This window comes from Symphalangus syndactylus, chromosome 4, assembly GCF_028878055.3.
Source record: "Symphalangus syndactylus isolate Jambi chromosome 4, NHGRI_mSymSyn1-v2.1_pri, whole genome shotgun sequence".
Lineage (NCBI taxonomy): Eukaryota > Metazoa > Chordata > Mammalia > Primates > Hylobatidae > Symphalangus > Symphalangus syndactylus.
In genome coordinates this window covers 55,597,953-55,617,488 of record NC_072426.2, presented here as the reverse complement: position 1 = coordinate 55,617,488, position 19,536 = coordinate 55,597,953, and the positions used below count along the sequence as shown (strand labels likewise).

The window sequence follows — 19,536 nt, the reverse complement described above, 5'->3', positions numbered from 1 at the left end:
TAAAATTTGGGGAAAAACTACCACTGCTACTACTGCCAGTAATTTAAAGGTCTGCCATAGAGGCTCACAGTCGTAAGGGGACGCTCCCCAGCAACTCTTACTTTTACATAAAAGAGTAAACTTTCTTATGTTTCAGGTAATTCAGTATTACTTAAATGTAAAACATGCAATATTTATTAGTAAAACAGAACATGACTGTGTTTGTGAAAGGGTCTTTAAAGAGATAATTAAATTAAAATGAGGTCTTCAGGGTGGGCCCTATTCCAATATGACTGGTGTTCTTATAAGAAGAGGTTAAGGGCCGGGCACAATGGCTCATGCCTGTAATCCCAGCATTTTGGGAGGCCTAGGTGGGTGGATCACAAGGTCAGGAGATCGAGACCATCCTGGCTAACAAGGTGAAACCCCGTCTCTACTAAAAATACAAAAAATTAGCCAGGCGTGGTGGCGGGCACCTGTAGTCCTAGCTACTTGGGAGGCTGAGGCAGGAGAATGGCATGAACCCGGGAGGTGGAGCTTGCAGGGAGCTGAGATCGCACCACTGGACTCCAGCCAGGGTGACAAGAGCAAAACTCCGTCTCAAAAAAAAAAAGAAGAAGAAGAAGGGATTAAGATATAGACCTGTCCAGAGGGAAGACCATGCAAAGCCAGAGGGAAGTGACCATCTGCAAGTCAAGGAGAGAGTCTCAGAAGGAACCAGCCTGCTGACACCTTGATCTCAGATTTCCAGACCCCCAAATGTGAAAGAATAAACTTCTGTTGCTTAGGCCACCCAATCCGTGGTGTTTGTTATGGAGCCCTAGCACAGTAATACACTTTCTTATGCCCTGAGGGGAAGCAAGGCAACAGCCCTGGGCTTTATGTAAAAGTAAGAGTTGCTGGGGAGCGTCCCCTTACGACTGCGAGCCTCTATGGCAGAACTTTAAATCACTGGCCAGTAGTAGCAGCGGTAGTTTTTCCCTAAGCCACGTTCGGCCTCCAAGTGAGAGAGGGCACATAGATCATAGGGAAAATGTTTTGGGTAGGGCCTGAGGGCGTCTTCTTTCACACTGCTCATTCTCTCCCTCTTTGGAATGCTACAGAGCACCACCCCACCTGCTCAGATGGCTTTTCATGGAGGGGCGCGCGTTTCATTCCTGGAAACCACAGAAGTATTCCAGTTGCATCAGCCCCTAGTGTGCCCAGCACATGATAAATGTGTGATTCTCCAATAATCAGAGAGTTGCATAACTATTAAATATAGGTCCTCAAGTGTTTATCCATCCTGTTGATGATCTATCTATCTGGCACTTATGATAAAGTTCTGTTATTTGCAATTAATCCCAACCAGCATGTTTCTTTCACAGGTTAACAATGGCATTTTAAAGACTTTGCTGTCTTTGTCTGGGATATTAATTTCTTCCCATATACATAATTTTACCTCTTATTGTTGTCGGTCACTTTTTATTGGGGGGAAGTAAAATGAAACAACAACAAAATACATTATTTCAAAGCTCCAAATTTTAACACTGATTTTGGGGGGTACAATTTAGCGGCTGTTCCAAATAATCACAACCCATGAGAAAATGACTTGATTCCTTAAAAAATATAGAAGCTATTGTTTAAATTTCATTTTCAGTAATTCATTGACATTACATTTTTCCCTAAAAATTGTCTTTACTCTTTCTGATGTTTCAGATAATTCAGTATTTCTTCAAATGTAAAACATGCAATATTTATTAGTAAAAACATAAAGTAGCAAAACTATAGTCAATAGACATTGAGTCAATATTGTCATTTCATTCCTTGACATTACAGACAAATACCCTTCAATCTTTTGGAAAAATAAAATGCCTAATATGTTTATTTATCTCAACTTCATTATCCTAAAATATGCTCTCTCTCTCTCACACACACACACCCCACACACCTTTATAAAGCATACTTTTTGAAAATGAAACTTTTAATAGACATGTATCCTAAGAGGGCTTTAATACATGGGGTTTTTACTTGTTGAGCCATTCAAACCACATTCACATAAATATATTAGTTAATGCTGTAAGATGCCTGCTAATTTTTTTTTTTTAGACGGAGTCTCACTCTGTCGCCCAGGCTGGAGTGCAGTGGCATGATCTCGGCTCACTGCAAGCTCCACCTCCCGGGTTCACACCATTCTCCTGCCTCAGCCTCCCAAGTAGCTGGGACTTCAGGCACCCGCCACCATGCCCAGCTAATTTTTTGTACTTTTAGTAGAGATAGGGTTTCACCGTGTTAGCCAGGATGGTCTCGATCTCCTGACCTTGTGATCTGCCCACCTAGGCCTCCCAAAGTGCTGGGATTACAGGCATGAGCCACCGTGCCTGGCCTGTTTTTTTTTTTTTTTAAAGGCCTTTCAATAAGCAGGAAGATTTGATGGCCCAAAAGGACAGGAAGACTTAGGCTTGCTTTAGATATTAAAATCATGATGCATCTTTCCTGGTTTTGGCATTTTAAATTTCACATAATTTTATAATAATGTTTACTTCCTTGCTGTAATGCTTTATTTTTCTCCAAAAATTTTTACCATTTTATTCATAATGAAGAGTAACTTCTAGTTCTTTGAATAATTAGGAAGCAGTCATAGACATTAGCTCAAAATAGAAAGTAATGATGTTTTTGAGTGAAAATTGAATTAGGAAAATAAAAAAGAGGCACAAGCCAGGCATAGGTAGCCAATATGAAATTATTGTAGAATAAGTCATTCCTAATGGAATATATGTGCTTCATAATGTGCTCTCTCAGTTCATGTTAGGCCAGAAATCTTACAGTGATATCAAAATGGGGAAAGATAGAATAGGTATTATTTGTTAAATAAATAATTACTTGAGTGAATGAATAAATGGTAGTATAAAACAAAGTATCTGATACATTGTTAAATCATTTAAATGGCATAGAATTAGAGTTAGTCCCAGAAGACCATTGTCAACATGACTTCAGCCATTTTTTTTTTAGAAAATAGATTTTTCTTTTTTTTTTTTTTGCTCTTGTTTTTATTCTTAAAACCCAAATAAAATAAAAGGAGTCAGGCTTATGTGCTCTTTGATCAGGGCTCTGGTTTCATTTTTCTTCTCATTTCTCAGTTTCACCCTGTTAGGTCTGGGATTTGATTTTACTGTCCTTACAGGCTACTAAATTAGCTTGTTACTGTTTCATAGGTGCTGGAAGAACATATGAAACTTCTGGGTCAGAGACAAAGAACTTTACTACTCAGGGCTCTGCAAGCCGCAGAAACATCAGCATGTTTGTATCAGTTCACCTTGCCCCAAGCCCCATAAGGGTGACACAATATGACCCAGATGGATGCTACACACACAGTGGGTTTGTATCACAGCTAGGGGGCATTGAGCTTAGATAATTCATTGCTTTTATAATAATGAGTTAGCAAATCTGCTCTTTGTTTCAGATTGAGATATTATCTTTTTTTCTCAAGGTTGCTTGCTGTAAACGTAATCCTGAGAAATGGCTCAGGAAAAAAGGCATCAGGACGTTGCATTCTGGCATACCCAGAAAGACATATAGAAGCACTAGAGACCCATGAAGGACTGACTGTCTCTCCCAACACACCTTGTGGTGGTTTTGTCCTCACATTGGCTTTCTCCATTAGCTGCGAATCAACATCCATGGAGAAGAGGCCTTGCCCTGACAGCAATCCAGAGAAGTCTTGAGCTTCCCTGTGATTGGAGCATACATGAATTAATCACTCAGGCCAAGGGAATCTCTTTGATTTTGGCCTAGGTTTTGTACCTATCTCTGTGTTAAGGAGGAAGAATTACTCTGATTGCCTTAGATCAACCACACTGCTGAGGTGGGAGGATCAATTCTACCTAAACCAATAGCTACTAACCAATGGGAAATAGAATGTTAGGGAGGTGGCCACTACCTATTCCACACGGTTTCTAAGGAGTATAATTGAGGAATTTTGGTCTATTTCAAATGTTCCAAGTCTAACAAAGTAAAGAAAAAAATAAATTAGAACACTTTGTCTCTCTTTTCTATGTCTTTATTCTGGAAACTCTTATTTAATTTTTTTACTTATATTAATTGGGCACCAATCATTCATCAGGAGCTATTAGACTTGGGGATAGAATTCTGAATAAGTCAGCAATGACTCCTAATCTCACAGGGTTAATAACCTAGCATAGGATTCAGACAACTTAAGAGACCATTAGACTGAGAGGGAAAGTACAGAGTGATAGTAGCACGTGGAAGGAACACCTAACCTAGACACCGGGAAGGTCGGGAAAGTCTTCCTGGAGAATGTGATCTCTAATCTGAGGCTGGAGGATAAGGAGGAATTACTAGGTGATTTATGTGTGGACAAGGACTGAATAGCTTGGAGAAATGCCTAAGCAGGTGAAACAAAAAATCAAGTTTGAGAAAAGAACAGTACTTCTGTGTGTCTGAATCATAAAATCCAAGGTAGGGGTAGTAAGCAACAAGGTGGAAGATGTAGGGAGTGGGAGGCAGAAAGTGTTTCCATGTAAAAAAGTTCGGACTTTATATGGGAGCCCTTGAAGATTTGAACCATAGGAAAAATAACATAGACGTTATATTTCAAAATTTCACCCTGGTTTTAGAGTAAAAAATGAATTGAGGGTGGAAACAAGCCTGGAATACAGACAACAGTTAGGAGACTGTTGAAGTCTAGGTCAGAGATAGACGTGGTCTCAGGAGTAGGAAATGAGGGAAGGAGCAGATTTCTAAACTATTTAGAAGTTAGATCCATAGGTCTTTTTTTTTTTTTTTTTCTCAGATGGAGTCTTGCTGTATTGCCCACGCTGGAGTGCAGTGGCACGATCTCGGCTCACTGCAACCTCCGCCTCCCAGGTTCAAGCAACTCTCTTGCCTCAGCCTCCCGAGTAGCTGGGATTACAGGTGTGCAAAACCACACCCAGCTAATTTTTGTACTTTTAGGAGAGACGAGGTTTCACCATGTTGGCCAGGCTGGTCTTGAGCTCCTGACCTCAAGTGATCCGCCCACCTTGCCCACCTTGTCTTCCCCAAATGCTGGGATTACAGGCATGAGGCACTGCACACAGCCAGATCCATAGGTCTTAATGGATAATTGGATGCATGAGATGAGCATCAGGGAATACATAAGACCTAGAGGCAGAATAGCAATGATTAAGAATAGGTATTAGGGCAGACAAATTTGGGCAGACAAAAGTTCAAACCCTGGCTGTATCGCTTAGGATTTAAAGCATAGTTAATTGCCAGTAAAAGAGAAACACTAATACCTATCTAGCACAGTTGCTTTGAAAATAAATACAACATTATATTTCAAGTTCCTGCACAGAGTAAATCTTCAGTAAGAGTGGGTAGAGAGGTAAGAAGAAAGCCTAGAGCTTGCTGGGCCCTAGAAGCCTAAGGGAGAAATGATTTAAGGAGGACACTGTCATTAATTTCAAGCTAGACTTGAGTGGGTTGATAAGCAGGAGGGACATGAAAAAGTAAAAAGAACAAATATGAAAGTGTTTTTTTCCTTTGTTCTCAGAGCTCATTTTTATAAAATTTTTACTTTAAGTTCTGGGATACATGTGCAGAACGTACAGGTTTGTTACACAGGTATACATGTGCCATGGTGGTTTGCTGCACCTATCAATCCCTAATCTAGGTTTTAAGCCCCGCATGCATTATGTGTCCTAATGCTCTCCCTCCCCTTGCACCCCACCCTCCGACAGGCCCCAGTGTGTGATGTTCCCTTCCTTGTGTCCATGTGTTCTCATTGTTCAACTCCCACTTATGACTGAGAACATGCGGTGTTTGGTTTACTGTTCCTGTGTTAGTTTGCTGAGAATGATGGCTTCCAGCTTCATCCACGTCCCTGCAAAGGACATTAACACATTCTTTTTTTATGGCTGCATAGTATTCCATGGTGTATATGTGCCATATTTTCTTTATCCAGTCTATCGTTGATGGACATTTGGGTTGGTTCCAAGTCTTTGCTATTGTAATTAGTCTCAAAGCTCATATTTTATGATGTCTCTTGTAACTATTGTTTAAAGGAAAGACTTGGAAAGTCAATTCGTGTTTCTGAAGAGAATCAAACTTGGGATGAGTATCTGGCCCTCATGACCTTCAAAGGATCTCTTCCAGTGCCACATCTCTGATTTCATTGTCCTTACTCCAGTGATGAGTCACAAATAAAATCACTTGATGCCTTTGGCTTCTGGGGAGCATGGGCTGTGTAAAATGTTCATTGTACCACAGGTCCTTGAATAATGCCATTTTATTGAACATTGTTTCATGACAACATTGATGGGAAAAAAAATGTATTTCCAGCTGGGGCCACTGTTTGTATGGAGTTTGAAAGTTCTCCCCACGTCTATACGGGTTTTCTCCAGGTCCTCTGGTTTCCTGCCACATCCCAAAGCTGTGCTCATGAGATGAACTGGCGTGTCTAAATGGTCCCCGTCTGAGTGAGTGTGAGTGTGTGTGTGTGTGTGTGTGTGTGTCCTCTGATGGGATGGTCAGGGCTGTCCAGGGCTGGTTCCTGCCTTGCGCCCTAAGCTGCAGGGAGAGGCTCAAGCCACTGGAGACCCTGAATTGGAATAAGTGGGTTGGAGGAGGAATGAATGTATGGATGCAAATTATTGTCAAATAAAAATTCATAAAATATGTTAATCACACAAATGCATGACAATAAATGATGCCGTATGAAATTGCTCAGTGAGCCTGCTATATTTGTGATGGTTTTGAACTGCATTGTGACAGGAGGTACTCCTTATCATTTTCCCTTTGTGAACATTTATTCCTTGATTGAATCCACCACCACTACAGCTGCCCTCACTCACTGATTCACCAAAAATTGGGTCAATGATTATCTTGTTTTTATTAATCTTTCTTAAATGCACGTGTAGCTGACATTTATTTCCATGTTTAACATTAGAAGTGTTTTAATCTTATTTAGAAGTTTGGTGATGTCTTTGTGGCCAGAAATAGACTGTAGTCACTTAACCTTGTTTTTATCAATTAGTCTATGGTAAAATTGGTTTTAAAGTCACAGTTTCCATGAACCTATCTGTGACGTTTTAAGTGAGGACTTACTGTATATAGTGCTTCTTAGTGCTGAAACAGGCAGTGTGTCTGGAAATCACTTTTGTTTGGTACCACAAGTAACACAAACTAACTTTCCCAGGCTCTTCCTTATTTAGTATGTTTTTATGTGGATGAATGTTATGGAAAACAAAAGTATTATGGGAAAATTAAAACGTCCCATTTGTACATTTTTGGCAGATTGTATTCAGATTTAAAACATTTAAATATTTGGAATATACAAAATCTACTTTTATATCGGACCACCCAGATTCATGACAGGGGATGACAAACTATAAAAATAAGAAACCTGTAGGTGACATTGTACATTTTATGCAGTTGACTGTTGGGTTTAGGTTTAAGAAGATCAGCAGGTAGAAAGAAAACAAAACGCGTTAAAATTTAACATACCCCAAACTGTGCAATAGATGTAATTATAAGAATGTAGTTTCCAGGAGAAAAATTCATATTCATTTTCTCTCTTTCTCTCTCCCTTTCTGTCTCTTCTCTTCCCCTTTCTCTAAATATACGGTTCAGAAAGGTACTTTTCAGAGTTGGAGGTTTATTAACAAAAAGTTTGTGCTTTCTTTTGTTTCCTCTTATAGGAATAATTCAGCAGACTGCAGACAGAAAAGTAGTAATTTAACTCACTTTAACTCTTTTTTGTCTGTTCCATTCATAAATGTGGCAATTCTCAAAACATTTATTTGAGAGAATCTAATCCTCTAGTAGTTGAATTCTGAACGCTCATATTTTAGGACGTCATTCATGGCGTGGAGATTAAACCTTCACGTGTCCTTTACTATTTACAGAATTATTAAATGTAAGTTTTTCAATCATACTTATACCTTTAACTGCTTGGATTTAATCTGTTAGTGCAAGAGAACTTTGGCTCTCCCTTCCGTCCTCCTTTCCCTTATCTCGCCCCACGTGAGGACATTCTCCTGTGTGTGAAGCTGCTTTCCTTTCCCTGAAGGTGGGCCGAGCAAAGGAGAGTGACGCAAGAGTGGGCTGTGTCCTGGATGCTGCGAGCGCCTCTGCCTCCTTGAGAATGAGCCCATTAGCCGCACAAATTCGCAGCAGGCGGCTGGGGCGGCGGCTGGGGCGGCGGCTGGGGCGGCGGCTGGGGCAGCGGCTGCAGCAGCGGAGGACGCTCTGCATTACCCCGTCCGGCGTCCTCGGCAGGCGCCCGAAGCTGAGGGCGCATCCTCTACCGCACCCAAGCTTCGTCTGTCTTTTCAAGCTCTTCATGCTGCCCAACTAAAAGGAAAACATGGGCACGGGGGATTTTATCTGCATTTCCATGACTGGAGGGGCGCCCTGGGGGTTCAGATTGCAAGGTGGCAAGGAGCAGAAGCAGCCCTTACAAGTTGCAAAGGTAGGACCTGAACGAAGTGTCAACGGCTCTGTGCTAGGAAGGAAGGAATGAAAGCAACCTGTTGATGGTGTTTTCAAGTTCTGATGCAGAAGTCTAAGTATTAGTTTGATTTTGCTGCGGATATTAAGATTTTTTCTAGGAAGTGAGTTATTTTCTAAGAAACTTTGGAGAGTAATGGGCCACATCCTATGTAATTAACTTGCAATCGATGAGGGGTGGGTGGGAAGAATGCCATATTTATCAGCTGAGGAAAAGGCCTGCTTAACCATGTTCTTCTGACAACAAGCAAAACACTGGGGAGCGTTTCTTCCAGGCAATTTTAGAATGTTCAGTTGAGTTATTGTTTCATGTCACTTCACTTGGCTCTGACAGAGGAGAAACGCTCAGTTTAGCATAACGACTTTGCTTGGCTATTTTGGGGACTCATATAGAGTGTTGGTAGTGACATTTATTATGCAGCATTCATGAAAAGGACAATTTTGGGCAATAATTTTAAAACTATGATGAAGTGTCATAAAATCTACTTTAAAGAATACCCTTTTAAGGATTTGACAAATAAATGCAAAAATCCAAGTGCTGTATTCCTTCTTATGTATTCTTTTGGTCAAGATCTCAAAAATAAACTTAGAAGATAATCTCAATATATTATAAGTAACTAAGAGATAACTTTGTAACACATTAATAACTATTTAAAATGCTTTAAGTTTTTATTGAAATTAGATTGCCTGCATTACTGGTTAGCCCAAGGGGATCTGGTATTCTCTAATTGGCATTTAAAATGCACAAAACTAAGCAAACTTTTACCTAACCTTATCATCAAATTGCAAATTATAGTATTGTATTGAAGAACATGCAAGAGCATGGGATTAATTTCCTATTTTATGCTTATGTTAAAAATGGGTACAGATCTTTATAAAATACATGGGCCATTGCCTTTGTAGTTATTGTTTGTTTCCCTCTGGCTTTTACTTTTTTTTTTTTTTTTTTGTAGTTATTGTTTCCCTCTGGCTTTTGCTTTTTTTTTTTTTTTTACTGTCCCTTGCGAAGAAAGAAGTTTCTTTGAAACTTCTTTTTGCTTCCAGGCATCATCTGAAAATCCTTTCGTAATGTGATGGTGGAATCCTGCCACCTAGTGAAAATTGCAAACATCAAGAATGAAGCATAAAACAGTAGATGAAAAGCAGAATTTTTATAACTGGAAAGTTCCTCCGAGGTCTGCAGTTCAACCCATGAATTTTAGATGAGGAAAGAGCCCAGAGATGTTAAGTAACTTGCCTTGAGTTTTCAGCTTAGAACTGGCAGAGTGATTAAAGGCTCAGAAAGGTGGTTTTCTTGGGTTCCTTTAGGAGTCAATAGCAGGCAACCTCAGATAAAATATGAATGCCCAATTTAGCATATGTAGAATTCATGACACTGAAGCGGATTTGTCCTGAGTCTAGAATAGCAGTTGGCTGCTTCTAGGTATGAGATTTGGGTTCTAATTCCAGCTCTGATCTAACTTGCAGCCTGGCCTTAAGAAAATCTCTCCCCCTTCCTGTCTCATCGGTTTCTCTCTCTCTCTCTCTCTCTCTGTCTCTCTCTCTGTGTGTGTGTGTGTGTGTGTGTGTGTGTGTGCGCGTGTGTAGGGAGAGAGAGACAAAGATTTTAACTTAGGTAGTAAAGAAGTAAGGAAGAAATTGGACTGCGCAGTCTACGAAGCTCTGTCTTGCCCAAGTATTCTACGATCTTGATAGTGTACAGTTTTAGAATCGCTTGCCTACTAATTGAAATATGGGGACAGAGTCGCTGAGTGCTGTTGTTCTCTGGTGGCTCTTTGGCAGCCAGGCCTGAAGAGTAGAGTGGGTAGTGGGTTTCTTCTGAGTTCTCCATGTGCCGATTTCAATGTGGAACCTCCTTGTGGCGATTCACTGAAGAGCTGAAGCAGATTGCTAGGAAAGGAAAGGGCGCTGTGGAGGAGATTCTCTGCTAATGGCATCTCTATTGCCAGGATTCAGTAAGGTTGTTAGGCTATGTCAGAATCCAGTCCTACACTCCCCTCAAATCATTCTTCCTAAAATACCCAGCAATACATTTGTGGTTTTCAAAAGATCATTATAAAAGCGTCTAGATGTTTGCTTTGCTTTTGTAGTTTGTGATACTATAGTTAGAGCTATAGATTTTAAAATATCATTATAAAAGTATCTGGAAGTTTGCCTTAATTCTTGTGTGTTTGTGTGTGCGAGAGAGAGAGAGAGACAGATAGACAGACTGTAGTCTACAGTCTACCTTTTGTCCACATGTTAAAAAGACTAAAGAGCTATTTATAGAAGATGTAAATTCTAAATTACTGTGGCAATGCACATTTTTGTTGGTCTTTTTCTTTTTTTTAGTTCAAACGATTATATTTGATTTCTTATACTAGCATTATTTGTGGGAGAAATCCCTTGGAACAAAGTGCTTATCACTCTCTGTTATCAAGGCCATTGCCTCACTAGGATCACTGTATTTTATTTAAAACATTAAGTCAATTCAATTCTATTCATGGTATCTCAATGAGTTCAAGACAAAGTGAATGTTGCTTGGGCATAATCTTTTTCTTCTTGTAAGGACTGGTGATAGCTTATTAGGGCTGGATGCAAGGAAAGAGACAGAAAGGCTAGAGAGATGGTTGCTGTCAAATCAAATGTTCACAGTTTTGAATAACATGCACAGAATTAATTTGGGAGTGGAAGGAAAACTTAAATTTTCAAAGAAAAGAAAATTTCAGCGAGTGCTTGAACCATGCTCCTTAAAATGGGAATGCTACAAGGCAGTTCTGTAAACAATAACACATTTTGGCTTGTTGTGAAATATCTACATATTTAGGTTTTTCATAATTCTATATAGAGTAAAAATCTAACAGGCAGAAATAGTGCAAAAAAACTTAGTCTAATGTTATTAAGAACAATAAAAAATTGAATAACTTTATAGTTCCCAATAAATATCCTTATAGTGACATATTTAGTCACTTCTGAGATATGTTCAAACATGTTTAGTATTTGGTTAGCTGGTTGAACTATACACAAACCCCAAATGTTAAAGATAGATAACAGGAATATTCATTACCAAAACTTGTCATTGACAGTTAAGCTCAATGGCACGAAAATCTGTTTTGTTTTAAAAAATAAACTGAATTTTTAAAAGGCCCAAGTAATCAGTAACATAAGCTTGTTTTTAAAATGTTTATATATCTTTTAATTTATATTCTAAATATATGTGATGGGAGGCAAACATTTCTAACACTGAGTTATAGCATAATACTCTGCAAAGTATATTTTCAAGAGATTATAAACAGAAACAAATTTATCCAAACAGAAAACCCCACGGTGTGTGCAGATAGCTTTACAAAAAGAATGTGAGCACTTATTCTTTACAAAACTCTCTCTTTTGGGACATGTACTTGTCTGGCTCTGTCTCAGGACGTACTTTTGGCAAATCACTTTGAAAAATCCTCATATAAAGGAGTGGGGAGAAATTTTTGTTTTACAAAAAATCTTACCTGCAATTGAAAAATTACTCACATTTTGAAAATAATTAAGAAAAAAATGTTCAGACTGTTTATCCTTTATATGTTTTAATATAGTTAGAAATTTATTTTTTCTTCAAATCTTATGCAGCACTATAGCATGTATTCTACTGAATTTAGTTCAAAGTTTCAAATAATTGTTCATTAAAATTGAGGTGACATCGTATAATCCTTCATTTCATAAGGCCAAAATGAATTTAATAATTCTTATCTACTATTGGATATGTGTTCTTTTAGATTTCGAATAAAAATGTATTATTTACACAAAGCACATTTCAGATAATATAATTCTTATCCCTTAGTGCCATCAGTAAGGTTTTTAAAATGTTTCAAATAGAAGAATTCCAGAAACATAGGTATTTCTAAAGGCGGAAAATGATTTTAATGTGTTTGAATGTGTATACTTGAGAATAAATGCTCCTTCCTATATATGAAAACTAGTAATATCTTTATTAAAATATGCTTCATCACTTAATTTTTAAATTGATTTTAAGCCCTTTCTAGGAATTTTAAACACAGACATGCTTATAGAAGTTAGTGCGCTCTAGGTAAATCTATTAAGTAGGCGATATTAAAAAAACCCTTATTTTGGAATTGTATATTTTGAGAGGTTTCTGAAAGATGACAATGAGATAAAATATTCATTATGTGTGAACTTTGCCATTAGCTGGACATAGCACATATGTAGCTTACATGTATCAAGCCCTTGCCATGTGCCAGGAAAAGTTGCAAATGCTTTGCTGGTATTATCTCTTCAAATGTTCCTCAAAACCTAAACAGTAGGTATGAAAAAATCCTCATTTTAGAGATGAGGAAATTGCAGCACAGAAAGGATACATTGCTTGCCAATGGTTAAGCTATAAAAAATGATGAGATTTGATTTTTCTTCTTCCTCATTGGTGGAAACAGGTGCCCGAGAGGATAAAAGTAGGTTAAAGTGGTCTCAAAAGGAAAGATTATTTAAAAGAAATACCATAGTTTGTATCCAACCTTGATTTAATTATTGATCTGGGGTTCACCCTGGACATCAGGATTTATAAACATTCCAAAGGGAGTTCTGATGTGTGGTCAAGATTCACAACCACTGCTATGGAAAGTTGAGGCCAAAAAATTCTGATGTTCTACTGCACAGGTACTATAGTTGATAATAATGTATTGCATATTTCAAAATAGCTTAAAAAAGGAGTTTAAATGTTCTCATCACAAAAAAATGATAAATATTTGAGGTGATGGATATGCTAATTAGCCTGATTTGATCATTCCACAATGTATACATGTATCACTACATCACGTTGTACCCCATAATACATGCAACTATTACTTGTCAATTAAAAATAAAATAAAACTTAAAAAAGAAGATATATGTATGAATATATATTATATATATTTTGCTGGTTCATGAAATCATCATCATCAATCATCTAAGATTCTTTATTGCTCTGATGTTCTATAATTGTCATGAAAATTCAAGAAGAGGTTTAAAAAAAAAAAGTGAGGCCAGATAGGTCCCCATAGGGCTTGACGGGTGGTGGCACACTATGTCCCTTCCGCCCTTCCCCACTGCCTCTCTTCTAGTCAACTTAAGAGGAAGACCAGAGAGAGGCTAAAAATTATCTGAGTTTTTGGCGCTGTGAGCAGGTCACAATAGTGGTGGGAGGGTTTTCCCTTTCTGAAGCCAGAATGGATGGGCTGCCTGGGTCAGTGGGAGTGGGGAAGAGGAGGTATTGGGAAGCTCCAAAATGATTACTGTAAATATCAGGGGAACTGGCAAGAGGGGAGACTAGCAGTTTATTCCCTGGTAGCTTGTCTTCTCCATCCGTGGACTTGCTAGCCTGCCTAGTGCCTTCATAAGTGCGAGTGGGTGGAGTGTGTTGGGCGAAAGTCGGGGGAACAAAATTGGAGAAAGATGCAGGGGGAAGGAGAGTAGGAGAAAAGGGAACAAGAAGAGAGAGAGAGAATATGATTTGCTTTAAAAACAATTGCCTTTGTTTAATACTCAATAAAAGTTCAGAGTTCTTATTCTAAGTTGAGAATTCTACATTCTGACAGTAACATTCAAGAAACACTTCTCTAGGCTAACCGAAACTATACATCTGTCTAATAGTAAAAAGCATCCCAGGTTACTAAAGTACTGCTTCACATTTTAAAAAAAAAAAAGAAGAGAAAGAAAGAGGAAGAATATACACTTCTTGTTAGGCCCAGTCAAATTTTCATTCATTTTGCCTAGAAATATTAGTTTTAACATGATCATCAATGGAAGTCACATGAGTTGGTGATAAGTTTTCATGACTAACATACATAAAGAACACGTGATTGATATGAACCTGTGTGATGTAACTGATTTTTTTTTAAGAAGTGTCAACTCATTCCATTATAAACATATATTTCTTCCAGTAACTGCTTTCAACATGATAAAGATGAATCCCTTTGTTAGTAACATTTTGGGCAGATCTCATCTTTTCTGGTGGCTTTTGGTTATTAAAACAGTCAACTTTAATTAAAGCTTCAGTCAACTATCTGACTCTGAACTCTCTCCCTAGTCACTGTGGCCAGGCTTGTGGCTCCAGGGTGTGGCATGGAAAGGAGGGTATCTGCTCTTTACCCATATCCCCCTAGCCTCTCCATGGTTGAGGGAAGGAGGAACGATGTGAAGAGGAACGGGGCAGATAGATATATTTATTCATAACTGAATGAGGTGGTATTTCTCTCTTCTTTGGGTGTTGTGCTTCTTTGGTTAATGTGAGTGCCCATTAATGTCCTCTCTGAGGCTGGTGTCCAAATTCTGGAGCATGTGTATGGTTTCTTCCAGGAGAGCTGAGGGCCTCATTAGTGCACAGTCCGCTAACACAGGAAATCAGGCTTCTGATAATCTCTTCTGTACCCCCTACAAGCCCATTGGTTCATCAAGATACCAGCTTTCTCCTGCTAGACTCTGGTTGAGTTTGGTCTTTCTGGGTAGGGCCTTGGCAAGATGGTTCAAATCTAGCCACCTTTTATGATAGTCACTCATCCACAGGAAATGCAAGGATCCTTGCCTTGCCAAATGGGGACATCAGTATGCAGTGTCATTGTGGCATACACGTTATACTTAACTGGATATTTTGCATATTTTTCATAGCAATCTTCTTAATGAAGCTTCCAAAATAACTTCTGTCAGTTAATTAGTGTTTAAGAATATAAACTAACTTATATATTTAGCTAAAAATACTTCACATGTGTATATCTTATAATTTCCAAAGTGTCTTAATATGTTATCTCTCTTAATATTAATTCAGTTGATAAAGTTTTATAATTCTCAGTTTATAGATTAAAAAAACTGATCCTAAAAAATAAATTAATTGCAAAAACATTATATAAAGAAGCCCAAAGTTAAATATAATTCTTTCCCTCTATTAGGGGCATCATGCTACTCCCCTGCGTCAGCCTGGATAAAAAGAACAGGCTGTCACTTAGTATTGTTGAAAATTGCAATGACTTCAATATAGGGTTTGTATGAAATAGAATCTCACCAAATCTAACCTTAATCCTTGAAAATATTGATAACAAACTATTCTTTTTTTAATGGGCCTGAGGAAAAGGATTACAGGAACACATCTGTAAGATAATGTGCAATGGGAGAAAGACTGAAAATGGAACCAGTCTGCTTATCAATAAACCTGAAGAATATATGGACTCCAAGTTTATTGTGTCTTTTCTAACAGATTCGTGATGAAACTGAATGCAGTGAGGTTCTTATAAAAGCAAATGAAGAGTTTCTGAAACAGGTTCATTAAACAATTCTGAAGAGTAAACACCTTCATAAAGTTAAAAGACTCATCTGAGAAAGAAAATAACATCTACTCTTTTGAGGGATATTTCATTGTTTGACAACCTCAGTGAGAGCATGTTTATGGTTTTGGATTACTTTAGGCACCTAATGTTTCTAAATCGTCTATCATTCTTTTCTGTTTTTCAAAAGCAGAGATGGCCAGAGTCTCAACAAACTGTATCTTCAAGTCTTTGTGAAATTCTTTGCATGTGGCAGATTATTGGATATAGTTTCCTTTAACTAGCATATAAATTTGGTGTGTTTCAGATAAATGAATAGCAAAATGTGGTGGATTTACTATTTGGAACACTGTGAATGAAAAATTGTGTCTCTAGATTATGTAACAAATAACTATTTCCTAACCATTGGTCTTTGGATTTTTATAATCCTACTCACAAATGACTAGCTTCTCCTCTTGTATTTCGAAGTGGTGTGGGTACTGGATTGATAAAAAAAAAAAATAAAGGATGACCTTTCCTGAACAGAATTATGGATTTATGTCTATATTAGTTCATTTTCACACTACTACAAAGAACTATCTGAGACTGGGTAATTTATAAAGGAAAGAGGTTTAATTGACTCACAGTTTCACATGGCTGGGGAGGCCTCAGGAAACTTACAATCATGGCAGAAAGTGAAGGGGAAGCAAGGCACATCTTACATGGCATCAGGAGAGAGAGAGAGTGAGTGGGGGACTGCCAAACACTTTCAAACCATCAGATCTCGTGAGAGCTCACTCACTATCACGAGAACAGCATGGGGGAAACCACCTCCATGATCAAATCACCTCCCACCAATTCCCTCCCTCAACATGTGAGGATTGCAGTTTGAGATGAGATTTCAGTGGGGATGCAGAGCAAACCATATCAATATTTTATCTGAGTCTACCTATAGATACTCCCCCCTTCCTTCACCCTTCTTCCTTCATCCCATTTAACAAAATTTACCTTCTTGAATTTCACCTTTTCAGGACATGTTATTTTTATCCTAGGAAATCTGTAATCATGACCAACGAGTGTCATTTAACCCCAAATATCTTCTTGCCTTTAATAGCATCTTATGGAGAAAATTTTATTTAAGAAACTCATATATGATGTTTACTAGGTGCCAAGAACTTCTTGAATCACCTTTTAAATATAATGACAGAACTCTGAGGTTACCCTTAGTTAAGATCCCCATTACAGGGGCACAAAGAGGTTAAGTGACTTCTCCAGGTCAAATGAGTAGTTAAGATCAGAGCTGGGGTTCACATCTAAAGAGCCTGGAACCAGGGCTTGTGTTCTAAGCTCCTACACATGTCTCTTTTGGGTCTAATGTAGTTTGAACAGCCAGTTAAGACGGGAAGACAGCATCTCAACAAGAGCATGCTGGAGAGATTTTTGTGAACCCTTAAACCAAACCTGCTTTTCTGGTTCTGACATTAAGTATAATCTCAATTACTTAATATCAAATCATTTTATTTGAAACTTTTATTTCCAGAACGAATAATTTAGGAAATAGAATAGAAGTAGGCTAGAAACATTTATAATTCTGCTTTCTGAAGGATGATAATTTTCTTTTATTTTCTTAGCAAGATTTTTCCATGTCTTCTTGAAAACTATGGCACGATACTTTGTTTTTGAAGCAAAAACCTTCAAGCAGCTGACCATTTTTGAGAATTTTGTCAAGCAGTTCAAGACATATCAGAGGTGAAATTATTAAGAGGTTATAAATCCAATGTGTTTTGCTGGCAGTCTAGATACTGATTTTCTACCTCCTCAGTAGCCCCTATTCCATTTCCTGCTCTGTGTTCCTGCTCCCACCACCTCAGCTCAGGTCCTTATTTTTGTCTCTTAGATAATTATATTGGCCCTGTAATTGGTCTCCTTGTTTCTGATTTCACATTCCTTGAGTTCATGCTACAGAGAGCTGCCAGAGAGATTTTTCTAAAGCACCTGTTATATCACTGCTTAAAATACTTCAAAGGCTCCCCATCACTGTCATCGAGATAACCATAACATTGGTTTTATCTTATGTGCAGACATGGGTTAAGCACTTTAGGAATTATTTTGTTCCTAATATTCCTACAATCGTTTTTGTTTTTTTTTTTTAACAGTGGAGGAAACTGAGGCTTAGAGAAGTTAAGTAAAAAATTGAAGATCATATAGTTAGTAAATGGCAAAACCAGGACAGAAGCCAGTTTGATGACAAAGCCCATGCCCTTAGCTGCCACCCTGCAGAGAGGCTTGTTCACAGGCCGATGGCCCCGCTGTGGCACATGAAACTCTCTGTGATCTGGATGCTGACAAACTGTACAGCCCCATCACCTGTCACCCTCCCAGAAGTGCATTTAGCTATTTGAAAATACCACAGTTCCCTCAAACACTGTTCCTCCCTGGTTGCTTCATCCCTGCTGTGTCCTTGGCTGGAATGCTTGTCCACCCCATCTCCTGGCACCTTCCCTAAAATGCTTGGAGAAATTTTACTTACCCTGGAAATCTCTGTGAAAGTCAGTTCTCTGAGAGGTTTGACTCAATTGTCTAGTCGGAGAGGAGCACTTGCTCTTCCGTGTTCCTGTGATCACACACAGCTTTCACCTTGACCTCCCACGTGCAGCCTGATGCTGAAGCTTTTGTTCACAAGTCTGTTTCCTCCATTAGACCAGTGGTAGCCAAAAGGTTTGACTGTGCCTCTTAAGTTAAAACAATTTTGAGCATATCCCATATACAGGGTGTATGTACATATATAAAATATAGGATATATGTACATACTGATGGGCTAGTATTTTATATATAGTATAAAACATCCTAAAAAGAAAACTTTAAAGCACGAGATAAAAGGTGAAATAAACAATGTTTTAAAACTATTTTTATTTTATTTTCTTGACAATACAAAATGTCTTTTTATTCTCACTGACCAGAACTTTTTTTTAAGTGAGAGCAATGTGATTGACAGACTTTTTCAAATTTTGAAAATCTTGATGTGACCCCATGGGGTACAATGATTCAAAGGTCTAGTGAAACTTTAATTTATTTCAGTTCTTGAGTTTAAAGACTGTCATAGCTGAAATGATAATCTCTTAATATATGCAGGTGCACACTGAAGAAATGAATCATTACCTGATAATCATTTTTCATTTTCATCAACAAATAATGCAACTATTTTTGTTGCAATTTGACCAGTAGATTTTCATTTTCTCTGAGGTCTACCTTTTGTTCTTTTTTTTTTTTTTTTTTTTTTTTGAGACGGAGTCTCGCTCTGTCGCCCAGGCTGGAGTGCAGTGGCGCAGTCTCGGCTCACTGCAAACTCCACTTCCCGGGTTCACGCCATTCTCCTGCCTCAGCCTCTCCGAGTAGCTGGGACTACAGGCGCCCGCCAACACGCCCGGCTAATTTTTTGTATTTTTAGTAGAGACAGGGTTTCACCATGGTCTCGATCTCCTGACCTCGTGATCCGCCCGCCTCGGCCTCCCAAAGTGCTGGGATTACAAGCGTGAGCCACCGCGCCCGGCCTACCTTTTGTTCTTACAAACTAATTGGAATAGGCTACATTTGTATATTTTAGTATTAAACCCTGGCTGTACTTTTTTGTTTTGTTTTGTTTTTGAGACGCAGCCTCGCTCTTGTCGCCCAACCTGGAGTGCAATGGTGCCATCTTGGCTCACTGCAACCTCTGCCTCCCAGGCTCAAGCGATTCTCCTGCCTCAGCCTCCTGAGTAGCTGGGATTACAGGCACCTGCCACCATCCCCAGCTAATTTTTGTAGTTTTAGTAGA

General features: G+C 38.5%; 1 protein-coding gene across 3 annotated transcripts in view; it reads left to right on the top strand.

Moving 5' to 3' along the window:
• The first annotated feature begins 8,093 nt into the window (after positions 1-8,093).
• Positions 8,094-19,536, top strand: part of SYNPO2 (synaptopodin 2) — a 172,470-nt gene continuing 161,027 nt past the window's right edge. For all 3 annotated transcript variants that reach the window (XM_055274702.2, XM_055274699.2, XM_055274701.2), the window contains exon 1: positions 8,094-8,431. In XM_055274702.2, the coding sequence (XP_055130677.1) occupies positions 8,327-8,431 (105 nt within the window). In that variant the 5' untranslated portion in view covers positions 8,094-8,326. The remainder of the gene's footprint in view (positions 8,432-19,536) is intronic.